The following is a 16,430-nucleotide window of genomic DNA, read 5'->3' as shown; positions in this document are numbered from 1 at the left end:
AATGGGTCAGGAAGGATTTCTGAGTCAGCATCTTCAAGTTTGCTGGGGGCTGTTCATTAACATTTCTTTGGGATGGGCTCTGGGCCTTGGACTTTTCCTGGATTTCATTAACATTCCAAGAGTTGTTCAACTTTTCCCGGAATTCATTCTAAACTTGGCCTCCATTTTGGATTTTACTCTATATTAGACCCGATTTACCTAACTACACTGACTACCTAACTTTAAATCTGGCTTCACTCCCACACAACTCATGCAGCCCCCTCAAGGTAAATCCTAATTTGTCATGGCTTAGCAAACCATTTCTCTTGACTGTGAGTGGTTTAGGTAGCCATGTGATTATGACAGTTCTGGATAGTAAAAAGTGAATGGAGTTCTGTCTCTAAGGTACTTTGGGAGTACCTTGGGAGAGGTCTCCTTGCTAATAAAAAGAGACTCACAGAGATAGGGTTCCTATGCTGCTGACACTCTCTGATGTAAAACACCTGGAACTTTGGCCGCTTCATTGAGGCCATAGGGGGGAAAACTGAATATGGCACAGCAGAATGATAAGAGGAAAAATACATATTTGATGAGATCCTTAAATGGCTGTCTTATCCCTGGCAATGAAATACTGCTGGTTTTCTAGGTGGATGAGACCTTAGACATCCCATGTCAATTGAATCAGGATCCCATCTTACTACCTTGACAACCAAAACCCACAGACCCACAGGCTCAGGATCATTTATAAACAGAGAGCCATATAACTTGCAATAGACATAGAACTTTGGGAATTTCATCTTCTATTACCCAAAGGCCCATTTATTGCATCATGTATAAACATGAACTATTTACACAGAGAGATCGACCAAATAACCCATAGCAAGGTCTTCACACATTTCCCAATAGACTAGTACAGAAACTCATCCAGATATGTATGATGCCTGTTTCAAACAAGAAAAGGTCTAACATCTGGATTTTTAAATTCTTCATCTCTTCATTCCCTCTTTCTCATTTACTCTCCACTTCCCTCTTGACTATAAATATCAAACAGACATCTCCTTTAGTTCTGTTAAGAGGAAAAGATGTCTATCAGCCTAAGATGGATGGAACTCTCCTGACACCCAGAAGAAATGATCACCTTGTTTTCAGGTGCTTGCACCAAATATGCAATAGATGAACTTTGAAAATTCAAGGTGTGAATGTTAAAGATTATCAAGTTGGAGGTGAGTGAGGATTTTTGCTATACTCAGTGCTTGTTAGGGAAAAAAAGACACATTTGCTACTTTTTTTTTGGTGGAAGGGCCTGTGATATGTTCCACTCATTGCTATGTAATCTTCTTCCCACCAAATGAGCTAGTCAAGTTGAGGATAAGAATTTTAGAGCATGGGCTCCACTGTACCGCACTGACTAGTGACAAAACAACAATACAAAGAGAATACTGACATTATAAAAGGTAGCCAAGATCTGGAGTGTACAGTCCATCAATGTGATCCAGTCAGTATCCCAAATGGAGGCAAGTAGAAGCCTATATGTAAAATCCTACTACTGCTGCCTAGCAGCTTCTTAAGCTATACTTAAGCCTTCCCATTCCACTCTTGGGCTAATTACTTAACCTTTCTGAGTCTCCAGGACTCATCTATGACATGAGAATGATCCCTTCCAGAGTGGGGTTTGAGAAGGATTAACAAGATGACATTTGCACAGTGCCAGGCACATAACAAGGACTCAATAGGTGGCCATAATTTACTCAGGGAAAAAAAAAAAAAAAAAAGGAGCATGACAGCCCTTGCATGCCTCTGCACAATGTGCTGACAATCCTTCCTATAGGCCTGGGCCAGCTCAGTGCAAAAATCCACCTGGGCCCACCTGGTGGTACTGAGGGAGTGGGGCTTGAGGGACTCCAGTATTTCTTTGGTGACCTACTGTATAAAATCTGTGTTGAAGGTGAGGTCTTTCCAGAACTTAATCATTTTCTGTACTCTAGAATCTGGACAAGGACTTGGGCTTTTCTCAGAACGACTTGGTCACAGGGCTGGCTGATTAAGCAAGGAACTGCCCATGCTGAGTCTCAGCTTGGCCTTTTGGACACTCCTGAGTTAGAGACTGGCTCCAGTTCAACTTCCACCAAGAAGCCATTCCTGACCTTTGGTAAGTTCTTTGCCCGCTTTAATATTCCCGGTTTTGCCTGTCTCTTTGGGGCCTCTTGGGATCTTGTAAGAAAATAAAGTGGGCTCCGGAACTGTTTTCAATATTTCAAAAAAGTCAGAGGAACTGTATGTGTCTATGCGACCTTGGCTAATGCCCAATAATCATCTTTGGGTTGGAATGAATCCAGCTCTGGATGACCTTGCTCCTGTGTAGAAGGGCAGGATCGCATCCTTTAACGGAACTGGAGGTGCCTTACCCTCTCAGGACTCGAGGGCAGGGAAATAAGCCGGCCCAACAAAACCATATCCAATCTGGAGCTTTGCTCACTGCTACCGCGGTGACGCTGCTCTGCATGCATTCTGCGGACCAGGGAGCCGCCGGGCCAGCGGGCCAAGCCCTACAGCTCCAGAGAATGTCCCAGAAGAAGCCCCTCCCCTCCAGTAGGACCTGCCTCCCAGCCCAAGCGGCCCAGCCAGGCCTCCGCCCGACACTAGTCCCCGCCCCTCTTCCGCGACTCCAAACTCTTCCACATGTCCACGCCTCTCTCGTACGTCGCCCTCTCCGAAGACGAGTACGCCCCTGGAGTCCCCGCCCTCCTGCGCACTGCCCAATCATGACCCGCGCAGTTCAACCAGCCCACTCCCGCCGGGGTCGCAGGGCGGCAGAGGCGCCGCGGGCGACCCTCTGTACCCTTGCGAATATGGCGCTGCGAGCAGTCCGAAGCGCGCTAGCTGCGACCCGCAGCCTGCGTGCAGGCCCTGCGCCCGTTGCGCTCTGCCCGCCGCGGCCCTGGCGGGTGAGGGCGGGCGCTGTTCGGACGCTGCGCACCGGACCCTCTCTGCTCTCCGGTAAGCGCGGCGGGCACGTGAGCAGGCCGGCGCCTTCCTCCCTTCGGCTCGCTCCCGGGGCTGAGCTGCACGCGGAGAACGTCGGGCTCCCACTGCTGAGTCCCTGGCGCGGAGCGAGGGTGAGCCCTGCCCCGCGCTTCAGCTCGTTGCTGGCCTCCCTCTTCCCTGCCGCGTCTCTAGCTCTTGAGCAGGCGTGAGAAAACACTAGTGATCTTTGTCCCGTGGGTAAAGAAGTGGAGCCGGCGCGGGGGGCCTGCAGGAGCCGGGTAATGGTGTATGGGCCTGCTCCCGCAGGTGAATTGGCTGGAGAAGCTAAGCAGGCATCACTAAGGTTCTTTGTGACTTTAGTAACTCTCGCATTTGTGTGCTCTTGTGAGACTAAATGTGGAGGTCTTTACTTTGTCTTTAGTTTGCTACATGGGCCATTACTGAGAACTCCCAAGTAAAATTAAGGAGAAGCACTTATTAAAACTGGATTTAGATTTTTACTAGCTAAAAGGAGCGTAATGTTGAAAACAGCTGTCTCCTAAAAACGAAGAACGAAAGATAAAGTCTTCTGGACTGTTACAGAAGTTATAATGAGTTATAAAGTCTGTATTAGCCCTTGGGGCTGAAAAAAGACCTAACTTAAACGGACTTGAAATAACTGGGAAACCTGCCCACAAATGGCTTGGCAATTTTGCTGCTTTAGCACAATTAGCGAGTGGAAAAACAGTTTTCTTTCTTTGTGCGCAAATACTTGCAAGACTAACTACATTTTGTAAGAACTCAGGCTGCTAATTTAGGATCACAGATCAATATGGCTGTTGTCTCATTGAATTCATTATTTTACAGATCTGTTGGAACTGGGCTTGTTGATCATTTTACTCGAAAGTTTGAAGCATAGTCACATTTCTTATTTATATTCCCTCAACAATTTGTGACACATTCCAATGCATTACCAACTTGAATACAATGGTACTGCATTTCTCAGGCAATGTATTTTCATGTCTACGGATTTTCTCTATACTATCTTTAGCTGTTTGCAGTTGCTAGTTATCTATAGTTAAATATTGTCCAAATTATCAATGCCCATTATCTGGTTAAGCCCTTAGGTTTTAATTTTTGTTTATTATTTTTAATTGACACAAGAATTGTATGTATTATGGGGTAAAATGTACCTGGATTTGTTTGTTTTTTACTTTTTTGGTACTGAGGATTTAACCCAGGGGCTCTTTACCATTAAGCTACATCCTCAGACCTTTCTTTATTTTTTATTTTGAGACAGGGTTTCACTAAAATTAATAAGGCTGACCTGGAATTTGCCATCCTTCTGCCTAGGCTCTGGAGTCTGGATTATGGGTGTGCGCCACCGTGTCCTGCTGCATCTAGGTTTTTAAAAGCAGATAGATCCAACTTCCAGTTCTGGTTCTACCTCTTATCCGCTGTGAGATCTTGGGCATATGGATTCAACCTCTCTGAATCTGTTTTCCTCATAAAGTGGAGGCAATACTTAACCTCAGAGTTATTGGGTGAATGAAAGGAAAAATGTAACTGCTGTACACACATTCTGTCACTAGGAAACACTGAAGAAATGTTACCTGTTAAATATTAGTGAAGCATCAAATAAATAGTAAGAAACTGACCAACATTTAATGTAAAACCTATCTAATGACTTGGAAAGGGAAAAAAATCTAAAATTTTAATGAATTATAACTCCTGATTTCTTGATGCCAAAACCCATGTTTTTTCAAGGCCGGTAAGAAAGTAATTATTTACCTAGTCTGTCCTGTTGGTCCAAGGGTTAAAGGAGAATTGTATTAACACTGCTTTTAGCCTAAGTAGCATGCCTGGTTAAAAAAAAAAAACAACAATCTATGGCTAAAGACATAAGTGCCCTTAGGTGCACTGAGCTTTTGACGGCTCTGCCTCCTCTACACTTGGGTTGCTCAATTGCTCAGTGATTGCCAGACAACCTGACTCCTGAGATTATCTTCACAATCAGACAAGATGTCCAGGACAGTAGTCTCAGACAGGTCATCCATTTGTATTTGTCCAGCCCTTACTTTCAAAAGTAAGGGTTTATAACTGGTAAAATCTAAAGTTCTGAAGTTGTAGCAGGACAAGAGGGACAACTGAATGTGTAGCCGAAGATCTATATATACCATCTATGTAGCCCAGAATCCCCTTTAAGTTTTTCTTTTTTGCAGTGCTGGGGATTGCACTGAAGGCCTCACACTTACTAGGCAAGCACTCCACCACTGAGCTACACTCTATACCCTAGTATTCTTTAAACAGCAGTAGCTACTTTCTTCAAGGGCAGGTTGACGTTTGATAAAAGAATTAATTGTTCCAGGAGGCCAGTTTCATTCCTTATAATTAAGCTTCAGTTAAGATGTCTTAGGTCAACTCTACTTAAAGTGGCACATTATATTTTTTTTTAGGTTAAATCTTTTGTTGTTGTCTCCGACACCCCAAATATGGGGGTCTCACTTTGCTGCCCAGGCTGACCTTGAACACTAGGGTTCAAGTGATCCTTCTGCCTCAGCATCCATAATAGGTGGGATTATAGGTGTGCATCACTGTACCAGCAAGGTAAGGCCTTTTAAAGAAACAATGCCGCTGGTTTTCTGAAATATTGGTCTTCTGTTTTAGTGCGTAAATTCACAGAGAAACATGAATGGATAACTACAGAAAATGGTATTGGAACAGTGGGAATCAGCAATTTTGCACAGGTATTGTCTTGAAATATTTTTGATAGTGTCCTCTCGTATAACTTGCTTACTTTATATAGTACTTTCAGCCTTTTTAAAAGGCTCTTGGAAGAAAATCAGAGATAAATCAAGTAAAGTGTACTTTAGTTAGGTCAGTATGTTGTATTTTAAGAAATCCTGGGTTATTGCTTAAGAGTAGGAAACATACCTTATTCCAGAAGGCCATAGGTTTTATATTGAACAGTTAAGGAAAGAAGAAAAAGGAGCAAACAAAAGTGTTGGAGGGTGGCCAGCATTTTGTGGCTACTGTGATACCCACATGGCCTAGGGCCATAAAGAAGAGGGAAAACTCAAATAGGCACAGATTAACACATAGAAACCTATTTAGTTTTTCTCTACTAATTTGCCTATTTCCTCGGACCTCATAGTAGCATGGGACAGTGACTTTCAATTAGATTTGTGTAAGGAGCAAGGCAGGAGAAGAAAGAGGAAGTGGGGGGACACAATTCCTCAGAAATGCTAGATGGATTTTTGGGTATCGAGAGTCACTGACTTTATCAGCATACCTGTGTACCAAGGATTCAGCACAGAGTGTTTGGGAAGTACTGTGTAAGATGCTGTCCTTGCCTCCTGGAGTTTATCCATGAAAGTCACCCACATGGAAACGACATAGTAAACAACAGGTGGAAGGGGTTTCCAGGTACTGCCAGGGATTGTGGTCCACTCACCTGATGGAGAGCAGCCTTATCTCCTGGAGTCCATGTCTCCTAGGACTGTGGTCCACAGATCCAGTGAGTAGGATACAGCTAGAGCAGTAGGGATCATGGCCTAAGTAGAGCTGCAGAGGTGGGAAAGCAGTGTGTTAGTGCTGAGAAGAGCTAGTAACTATTTGTAGCACATAGATTGTGCTGGGGGTCACTTCAGGTGAGGGGCCAGATTTGGCTGGTGGGTGGCCTGTAGCAGTGCAGCTTCTGAATGAAGAACAGATTGCACACTTTTAAAGGGTTGAGAGGAAGACCAAAGAATCTAGTCTCCTAAGTGTAAAAATATGTTGCCTGAATTACAGGGAATTCAGTGTTTTGTCCCTACTTACAGGGGAATTTAATTTGACGACTTAAAGAGTTTTTTCTGTTTTTATTTTTTAGGAAGCTCTGGGAGATGTTGTTTATTGTAGTCTGCCTGAAGTTGGAACAAAATTGAAAAAACAAGGTAAGAGTTTTTCTCATCTTGGAATGTCACAAATCATGCCATGAATTTTCATTGTCTGTCTTTACCTGAACACCTAAGTGGTTTGTTGTTTCATAAAGGCTGGGGATAGGTGGACACAGGGTTAGTTCACTGAGAGCCATTAAGGACACCTTCACTTGGTGAACCTTTCTGCCTCAGTGTTTCGAGAGTCCGGAGAGGGGCAGGGTCTCCTTTGTTTTTTTTGTTTTTGTTTTTTTTTTTTGAGAAAGAATGTCTCGACCAGAAATCTCAGCAGAGGCTTTCTCACATTTTACCAGGTAGGTCTGGGTTGTTTTGTCCCGACTAGCTGTAAGGGATGGTGAGAAGGAGAATTTTGAGACTTGATAATGAAAGGCAGAAAGAGAGGGAAATGGCTCTTAATGCCACCCTCCTCACCTCTACACGTGTGGATTGGTGCTGTATAATTTTGCTGAAGTTTATTGTTTAACAGGGGCTGGGGGGTCAAGGTGGCACACACCTATAATCCCATGACTTGGGAGGCTGAGGTGGGAGGATTGCAAATTTGAGGCCAGCCTAAGCAATTTAGTGAGGTCCTGTCTCAAGAATGAAAAAAAAGGAGCGGGGGTACAACTCAGTGCTAGAGTGCCCCTGGCTTATGCCACTACCACATACACACACAAGAGAAGGGGGGCGGGGGAAATTGCCTTTTGTTTATTTTCTAGTGTTTTGAGCACCCAGGCCATTCATTGATTGTTAACATAAAACCTCAAAATGCTATGAAGATGATAATCTCCTTTTTTTTTTTTTTTTGTAGTGGGGATTGAATCCAGGGGTGTTTGACCACCTGACCATTGAACTACATCCCCTGCCCTTTATAAAAAATTTTTTAAGACAGGGAGTCATCAAGTTGCTAGGATTACATGTGTGTGCCACAAGATGCTAATTTCCTTCTAAGCACTATTTTTAAAAATCCCACAAATTTTGATGATGTATTCTCATTATCACTTATTTCAAAGTATCTTTCAATTTCCCATCTGATTTCTTTGATCCACAAATTATTTGAAAGTATGTTTATTTTTAAATATTTGAAGTTTTTCTAGATCGCTCATTGTTAACTAATTTTAAACTTAAATTTGTTGTAGTAAAGTAACATACTGTGTAAGATTTTAATTTCTGAAGCTGTGACTTACATTATGGTTCAGCATATGATCTTAGTGTTTCATGTGTATTTAAAAAGACTGCATTCTTTGTTTATTGAATATCTTAGTTTGGGCTATTGTAAACTGTACCACAGATGAGGATGCTTATGAGTATCAGAACTGTATTATAGTTTCTAAGTTCTGGAGGCTGGAAATCTGAGATCAGGTAACAGCATGGTTTGGTCTGGGTGGGGCCTTGTCTGGGCTGCAGATTGCTATCTTCTGGTAACCTTATAAGGCATAAAGAAAGGGAGAGAACTTTTGGGGGTCCCTTTTATAGGAACACTTAGCCCATTCCCAAGGGTTCCTCTTGCCAGAGGCCTCACCTCATACCATGGTGGAGTAAGGGTTAACTTTCAGTTTGATTGATGGTACTGTTTCAGTATTGATGGTACTGTTCAAACTGTCCTTACACCAACAAATCAACTTCCCACTTAACTCCTGGTTAAGTAGAAAATTGTGTGGATGGCTTCTGAAAGATCTGCATTCTAAGCTGCTTTATAGGGAAACACTTCATTTTAAAATCTGGATCTACTTTCTTCAGTTTGCTGTAATCCACATTCACCGAATAGAACTATTGATCATCAGGGCCCAGTTTGTTCAGGGTTCTGGGTAATTCTTGTCCCAGCTGAATTTCTTTCCCTTTCTTCACTGCCTGGAACCACACATGCTGTTTTCAGAGGTTTAGTCCATGGATGGCTGACTCCAAGCAGAACTTCTTGGTGGAAGGGTATGGAGAAGGAAGGTTGCTCAGCTCGTGGCAGTGGGAAGCAGAGAGAGTTAGAAATAGTTATATGCACTTTTAATAAAAGATTCTTAGTCTTGCTGATGAGTTGATCCATTTGCTGTTTTAAAAAATGCCCCCTTTTTATTTTTTTAGTTGTAGTTGGACACAATACCTTTATTTTATTTATTTATTTTTATGGGGTGCTAAGGATCGAACTTAGGGCCTCACACATGCTAGGTGAGTGCTCTGCTGAGCCACAACCCCAGCCTGAAAAAAATGTCCCTTTTTATCTCTGGTAAATTCTTGTTTTGAAGTCTACTTTGATTTTTTTACAGTACTGGGATTGATCCCAGGGCCTAGGCAAACACTCCACCAATGAGCTACATGCCTAGCTCTTTGTTCTTAATGTTGCTATGCTAACTTTCAAGTGTGTTCCTTAAAGACGGCTTATAGTTTCTTATCCATCTGACATCTGCCTTTTGATGATTATTTAGTCATTTTACTGTAATACTGATATATTTTGAGTTTAGGTCTTTGCTTTCATTTTGTCCTGTTCTTTTGCCTTTCTAAATTTTGGTGTTGGACTTTATTTTTTCCATTTTGTTTTAATTAATTAATTAATTAATTTGTAGTGGGGATTGAACCCAGGGGTGCTTTACCACTGAACTATATCCCCAGTCCTTTTTAAAATTAAATTTGGAGACAGGGTCTTGCTGAGTTGCTGAGGCTGGCCTCGAACTTCCTGCCTCAGCCTCCTGAGTTTCTGGTATTATAGGTGTGCCTCTACAGCTGGCCTCCACTGGTTTTTAGAGTATACCTCTTTGTACTGTTCAACAGTTACTCACAGTATGTCATATTATCACAGTTTATTTAGAGATAATACATCACTTCACATAGTATGTCAGATATTTAGGACAGTGACTTTCCTGTCCATTCACTGTGCTGTTCAGTGTTCTGCATTAATAGATGCAGTACGCTCTACAACATGGTATTATAGTTTTTGCTTTAAACAATAGAGTGCCTTGTATAGAAATTAAGAAGAATGTGTTTTGTATTTATTCATATTTACCAGTTGCAACACCTTCTCTCCTTACTGTAGATTTGAGGTGTCATCTTGTTATCACATTCAGCGCAAGAAATTGTAGTATTTCTTGAAGTGAGGATGTGCTTATGCCTCCTTATTTATCTGAAAATGTCTTTGCTTCATTTATTTTATTTTTGGCCTTTTATTTATTCTATAGATATACATAAAGATGAAATTCACTGGTATATTCATATATATATATGCACATAGATTTTGCCAATCTTTTTAAAAAAGTTTTTATGTTTTTTAGTTACACATGACAGTAGTCTATTTTGACATATTTATACAAACATGGACTTTATCTTATTCTTATTAGGATCCCAGACTTGTGGATGTACACAATGTTGAGATTCACTGTGGTGTATTCACATAAGTACCTAGGAAAGTTAGGCCAGATTCATTCCACTGTCTTTCCTATTCCTATCCCTTTGCATCTATTCTTGAAGGATATTTTTGCTTTGTATGGAATTCCTGGTGACAGATTCTTCTTCCCCTGTCCCCAGGACTTCATAGTTTTCATTCCATTGTTGGCTGGCTTCTGTTTTTTGGGATGAAAAGTCAGCTATTCTTTCTCCTTTGAGTATCAAATTTGGAGATTTATTTTGGTCATTATTTCTGCTTTTATTTTTTTCCTAATTCCCTCCTCTTGTGAGTTCAGTTGTATGTTTGTTGGATCATATGTCCCACAGGCCCTTTTGGCTCTGGTAACTTTTTTTTTTTTTTAATATTTTTCTAGTTGTTGATGGACTTTATTTTTATGTGGTGCTGCTGAGGATCGAACCTAGTGCCTTATGCTTGCTAGGCAAGTACGCTACCACTGAGCCACAACCCTAGCCCCTGGCTCTGGTAACTTTAGCGTGGTTAATTTCGGTTGATTTTTCTCTTCACCTTCATTGGTCTTTTCTTCTGTTGTCCCCAGTCTGCTATTAGTTCTCTGTGTTGAGTGTTCTATTTTAGGTGTTAGACTTTCCATTTCTAGAGCCTCCATATAAAATTTTCCATTGCAAGTATTCCTCCTCATATTCCCTCACTACAATAAAGACTGTCTCTGAGCAACTTCCTAAGAGCTACTTGAAGTTTCTCTGTTAATTCCAGCATATGGGTTATTTTGGGATCCACTCCTGTTAATGCCTTTATCTTTTTACTGTGATTCTGTTCCTCCTACAGTTTCAGCCCCCAATTCCCAGCCACTGTGGCAGCTCTACACTCTCCTCTGACCCTTCTGTTTCTTTGCATGTGCAATCACACTGTGTGGGAGTGAGATCTCACCTAGTTTGGTACCTTTCTGATTGCTCTCATATAATGTGGTCTGATATGGGATGCTTCAGCATTACTGGAACTCCTAAAGTTTTTTCTTTTTTCTGAGATATAGTTAGTCAAAGAAAATTGAGTTTTACTGAACATCATGAACACATCTGGTATTCAGATAAAATCATCATTTGTTATTTTCGGTGTCCAGGACAGATAGGTTCACTTTATTGAGGGTATTTATACCTTCTAATAGGAGTTATGAACATGACAGAGCCTATGTTTTTTTTTTCCAATTAAAGAAATTAAAGTTTTTTTTTTTTTTTTTGGTACTGGGGATTGAACCAGGGATACTTTACCACTGAGCTACATCCCCTGCCCCTTCTTTTTTCTTTTGAGACAGAGTATTGCTAAGTTGCTGAGGCTGGCCTCCAACTTGTGATCCTCTTGCCTCAGCCCCCAGGAGCTGGGAATACAGGCATATGCCACCATGCCAGGTGAAATGTAAAATTTTTAAAAATCACTATTTTAGGAGAGATGACCATTTCTCCATATTTTGTATTTTCAAGTCTTTGTCTTGATGTTTAATATTTAAAAATTTTTTCTCCATTTAGATGAGTTTGGTGCTTTGGAAAGTGTGAAAGCTGCCAGTGAACTCTATTCTCCTCTATCAGGAGAAGTAACTGAAATTAATGAGGCACTTGCAGAAAACCCAGGGCTTGTGAACAAATCTTGTTACAAAGATGGTAAGTTGTTTCTTACATTTTTATCCTACTAATCTAATGAAGTGTGTGCTCGTAGCAGTTTTCTCCATTTTATAGATGAGTTGAGCTCCTTCTCTCCCCAATTTTCCTGTCAGGAGCATGCAGCCAATAAATGGCAAACTTAGGATTAGGTTGTGGTTCTTTGCCTGCTATCTCACCCTTCTTTCTGCTGCTTTTTGATGCCTTTAACTGCAGCAGGTACAGTATGGGTCTTTTATTAAAGAAAGACGTACCTGACCTTACATATTTGAATCCTGTATTTATAGTTTTACATGTCAGTTGTTCATGCTTCTTATAATCTAATAAGAGTTTTTAATTTATCATGGTATACTCTAATTCTGGCTGTAAATTCTTTCCAATTATAATATACAAATATATTAATTCTTAATGCAGGAGAATCACAAGTTCAAAGCCAGTCCCAACAACTTAGTGAGGATCTAAGCAACTTAGTAAGACCCTGTCTCAAAAAATAAAAAGGCTGGGGATGTAGCTTAGTGGTTGAGTCCCCCTGGGTTCAGTCTCTGGTACAAAAAAAAGTTCCATAAATAATGTATTATTTGTGTACATTGGATTAATTCAAGTAATTGATCTAGTATACTAGAGGCACTCAGAAATTTACATATTGAATGAATTTGACCTTTTAAAAAGGTAATTTGGGGGCTGGGTTGTGGCTTAGTGGTAGAGTGCTTGCCTAGCATGCATGAGGCACTGGGTTGATCCTCAGCCACATAAAAATAAAATAAAGGGTCCACCTAAAACTAAAAAATAAATATTAAAAAAAAAAAGCAATTTGGAATGTAAGCTTTTTGTTTTGGTTGCAGGTTGGCTGATAAAGATGACACTGAGTGACCCTTCAGAACTAGATGACCTAATGAGCGAAGAAGCATATGAGAAATATGTAAAATCTATTGAGGAGTGAAAATGGCACCCTAAATAAACTAGTGTGGAATAACTGCAGCAGTTGTCTTATAGAAGACTTAAAAGCTACTCTTAACAATGCTACTGGAAGAAGATAACTCCTTAACTTCCCAATGACTGCCGATAAACACAATATGCATCTTTTTACAATTCCTTATGATTTTTAGAGTAGGCACTAGGTTGATATCAGAATTCATGAAATTATCTGTGGTAAAAATACTTATAAGAAAGTATGTAATTCAAGGATAATCTTGTTATAAGCCTAATATAATACTGTAACGTGCTTACATCCATCCCTGGATTTGGGTCAATATACTTAATGTTTTTCCATTTGAAAAAAACTGGACATAGAGGAAAGTGTGTGTTGTACAGTGTCAGAAGAACAATACTGTCTTAATTTTATAATGTACTGCATTCACTGGTGTTATTTTTATACACTGAAACAGCAGCTTGCAACAAAATAAGAAATAAAATATTCAACTTCATTAATCATGTTTTTTGTTTTGACATTAATATTCCATTTAGTGACTCTGCTATTATTTGTGAAAATGGTCCTTTCAACTTCTGCAAAGTCTTTTTTCTTTTTCTGTGGTGCTGGAGATCAAACCAGGACCTTGAGGAGGCTAAGCATGCACCATCTATCACTGAGCTACATCCCTAGCTCTGGAAACTTATTTTTTGAAAAAAATATTTAAGCTATAATAATGAAAGGTTTAAGGGAAATTTTCCTTTTAGTTACAAATCAGTTTTTTTCTGAAGTGAAAATTTAATTGCTTGATAGCATTTAACACTTAACTTTTGTCGTTTTTCATCATTAGGTTAGAAGAGGAAAAACAAGGGAAGGAGGAAATTTTGATCTGCATAGCACATAGTGTCTTTAAGAAGTTAAACCATATTCAAAGGTTTCCACTTCAGTAATAGGAATAGAAATGGACATGATGGAGCTTTATGGGCTCAGGTGTTGACTGACTGAATACTCTTTGGAGCTTAAGCATATTTAGAGTACTAAATGGTATTTTCAGATGACTAACATAGCATATACCCTCCAATTTAGTCAATTGTAAAATGCTGACTTGGGGCAGGGCAGGTTATATATGTATAAATAAATATATATGCATAAGGCACAAGCAGACACCTCCTCTATTTCCCCTTTTACTACAGGGAAAAGGACACATTTAGTTACTACCACCTGGCGGTAATAGCAAATATGAGAACTTAGAGAAACTGGGTGGGTAAATATAATTTCTTTGCTTCTCAGCAGAAAAACATTCTTTTCCAAACTGTGCTTAAGGCCAAGTGTGCCTTATCAAGGAAGTACCCGAGTCCTGAATGATTGTCTCCTTTTTTTTTTTTTTTAATATTTATTTATTTTTTTTTAGTTATCGGCGGACACAACATCTTTGTTTGTATGTGGTGCTGAGAATCGAACCCGGGCCGCACGCATGCCAGGCGAGCGTGCTACCGCTTGAGCCACATCCCCAGCCCATGATTGTCTCCTTGTTTCTCTTATTACCAGGTTAATTAATCTGCTTTGGAAATAGGGATAATAATTATATCGAAGGTGATCTAATATATTATCTTTGATATTTACAACCACCAGAGTTAGGTAGGACTATCCTTTATGTCCACCACTTCAAAGATAAGAAGGTGATAGAGATAAAAGATCTGTCAAATATTTGGGTGGTGATGGTAAGGGTTTTCATCTGTCTTGGTCTACTTGGTCGACAGTCCCTTAGCTATGTTAACTACAGGTTGAGCTTCCCTAATCTTAAGATCCAAAATGTTTCAAAATCTGGATCTTTGTGAATGCTAACATGATGCTAAATTGGGAAATTTCACATCTGATCTCATGTGATGGAAGGCAGCCAAAATTCAGGGACACTAAAAATACTCTTAAGATTACCTTCAGGCTATGTATAATGAATATCATGTTTAGGCTTGGGTTCTATCACCAACAATCTCATTATGCATATGCAAATATTGCAGAATCCAAAGAAACACTTATGGCATTTAGGACAGGTGGTACACCACTATATAAAAATACTTAAATGGGAATGGGGGTAGGGAAGGGATATTCTAACACTGGGAAGCAGAAATGGCCAATCTTGACTCATTTCTGAAAGAAGTGGGCAATCACTCCCATCCCTTCCTAAGGACACAAACAACTTTCAAAGAGCAGAAAACAGAGCAACTTATTTTTTTACTTAACTATGAAGCCAATTTCATTGTCATTAATTTGTGACACCAAAAATAGACTTTTGTTTTTTGCCTTACCATGGTAGGCAAGAACTCTGCTATTGAGCTACACTCAAGACCCTCAAAATCCAGGCTTTGGCCCTTCAAATTGACTAAATTAATAGAATTTTATTTCCCTGACCTCAAACTCCTCCAAGGTTTTGGCCTTAGCAGAGCACCTTAATAAAGGCCTTGATAAATGCTTTCTAGTAATATGAAATCTTCAGAAATGAAGTAGGTTGCCCTGTGTTAAAATTTTTCATATCACCTCTCAGGTGCTTTAGAGGCTTACAGCATCAGGCTTTAGTGACACTACTAGAGGGCACTCTGCACAGACCTGGTATGGAAGTGAGGCTCGTTTTTCAGACCAGTACAACTCCATTCATCAACACATCACAATTTCTTATTCTTTCCCCCCAAGTTTTGCTGTTTTTCTGGGGCTGCTTGTAAGAGTACAGCCCATCCTAAGTTTAAAAAATACACTTAAAATAGTGTTTTTTAGGAGTCTGGGTATGTCATTCCATAGTAGAGTGCTTACCTAATATGTGAGAGATCCTGGGTTTGAACCTCAGCACTGAAGGGGAGGAAAAAAAAAGTCCTAGCTATAAGTGTCTTCATTACTGCTCAACAGTCATGTAGTTTTTAGGATCTAATCATACATACCTTCCATCTCAGAGGGGACCCTTTCCATTGGGATTAAATTCTTCTGTGCAACAAGGCTTTACTGTTGAGCAAGTACCCATCTGTCTCCTCCCCCTTCTTTAAATAGATTTTATTAGAACATTTTTTAGTTTCACAGCAAAAGTCAGTAGAAAATAAAGTTCCCATATACTCCTTGTCTATCTCTCCTGCACACCAAGATTTTCCTAGGTTCACTCATAGTTTTGTCTTTGAAACCCCTTTTGCTAGAGTTCTACTTGTTTTTGGAATAATCATTAGCTAATTACTTTCCTTTAACATTTCTGATCAATTATGCTTTCAGGCTTTTGCCTTCTGGATTTCAACAGTAATTACAGAAGATTTCAAACAGGGGCATACAGGCACACTTACTATGAAGGAAATCAGTTTCCAGATCTTTAAATTTTCACATGTACCTAAGAGAATGTCCTTTCAGTAAAGTTGTTTAATTAGTGGTCATACATTAAATTTAAAGACTTTTGGTAACTCCCCCCAAACTGAGAAAGAAACACCTGCAATCACTGTTATTTGGGAGGCTGAGGTGGGAGGAACTCAAGTTTGAGACTATCCACAAGACCTTGCCTCAAAACAAAAAAGGGCAGGGGATGTAGTTCAGTGGTACAGCACCTGTGGGTTCAATTCCCAATGCCACAAAAGCAAAAGCAAAACAAACAACTGAGAAAGTAGCTTTATGACTGGATAACAAATCCTGCTAGTCAG

The 16,430-nt window shown here is 40.1% G+C and overlaps 2 protein-coding genes across 2 annotated transcripts in view; one reads left to right on the top strand and one right to left on the bottom strand.

The window, feature by feature from the left end:
* Gan (gigaxonin) overlaps positions 1-16,430 on the bottom strand; it is a 383,888-nt gene that overhangs the window by 205,197 nt on the left and 162,261 nt on the right. The gene's annotated exons all lie outside the window — the stretch shown is intronic.
* Gcsh (glycine cleavage system protein H) lies at positions 2,734-13,286 on the top strand. The gene is made up of 5 exons (XM_076839085.1): positions 2,734-2,976; positions 5,611-5,690; positions 6,815-6,878; positions 11,730-11,861; positions 12,701-13,286. The coding sequence occupies exons 1-5, from the start codon at positions 2,742-2,744 to the stop codon at positions 12,796-12,798; spliced, it is 609 nt and encodes a 202-aa protein (XP_076695200.1). The 5' UTR covers positions 2,734-2,741; the 3' UTR covers positions 12,799-13,286.

Source organism: Callospermophilus lateralis, chromosome 18, assembly GCF_048772815.1.
Source record: "Callospermophilus lateralis isolate mCalLat2 chromosome 18, mCalLat2.hap1, whole genome shotgun sequence".
In the NCBI taxonomy this organism is placed as follows: Eukaryota; Metazoa; Chordata; class Mammalia; order Rodentia; family Sciuridae; genus Callospermophilus; species Callospermophilus lateralis.
The sequence above is the reverse complement of the archived record's forward strand: the minus strand, read 5'-3'. Positions and strand labels throughout refer to the sequence as shown.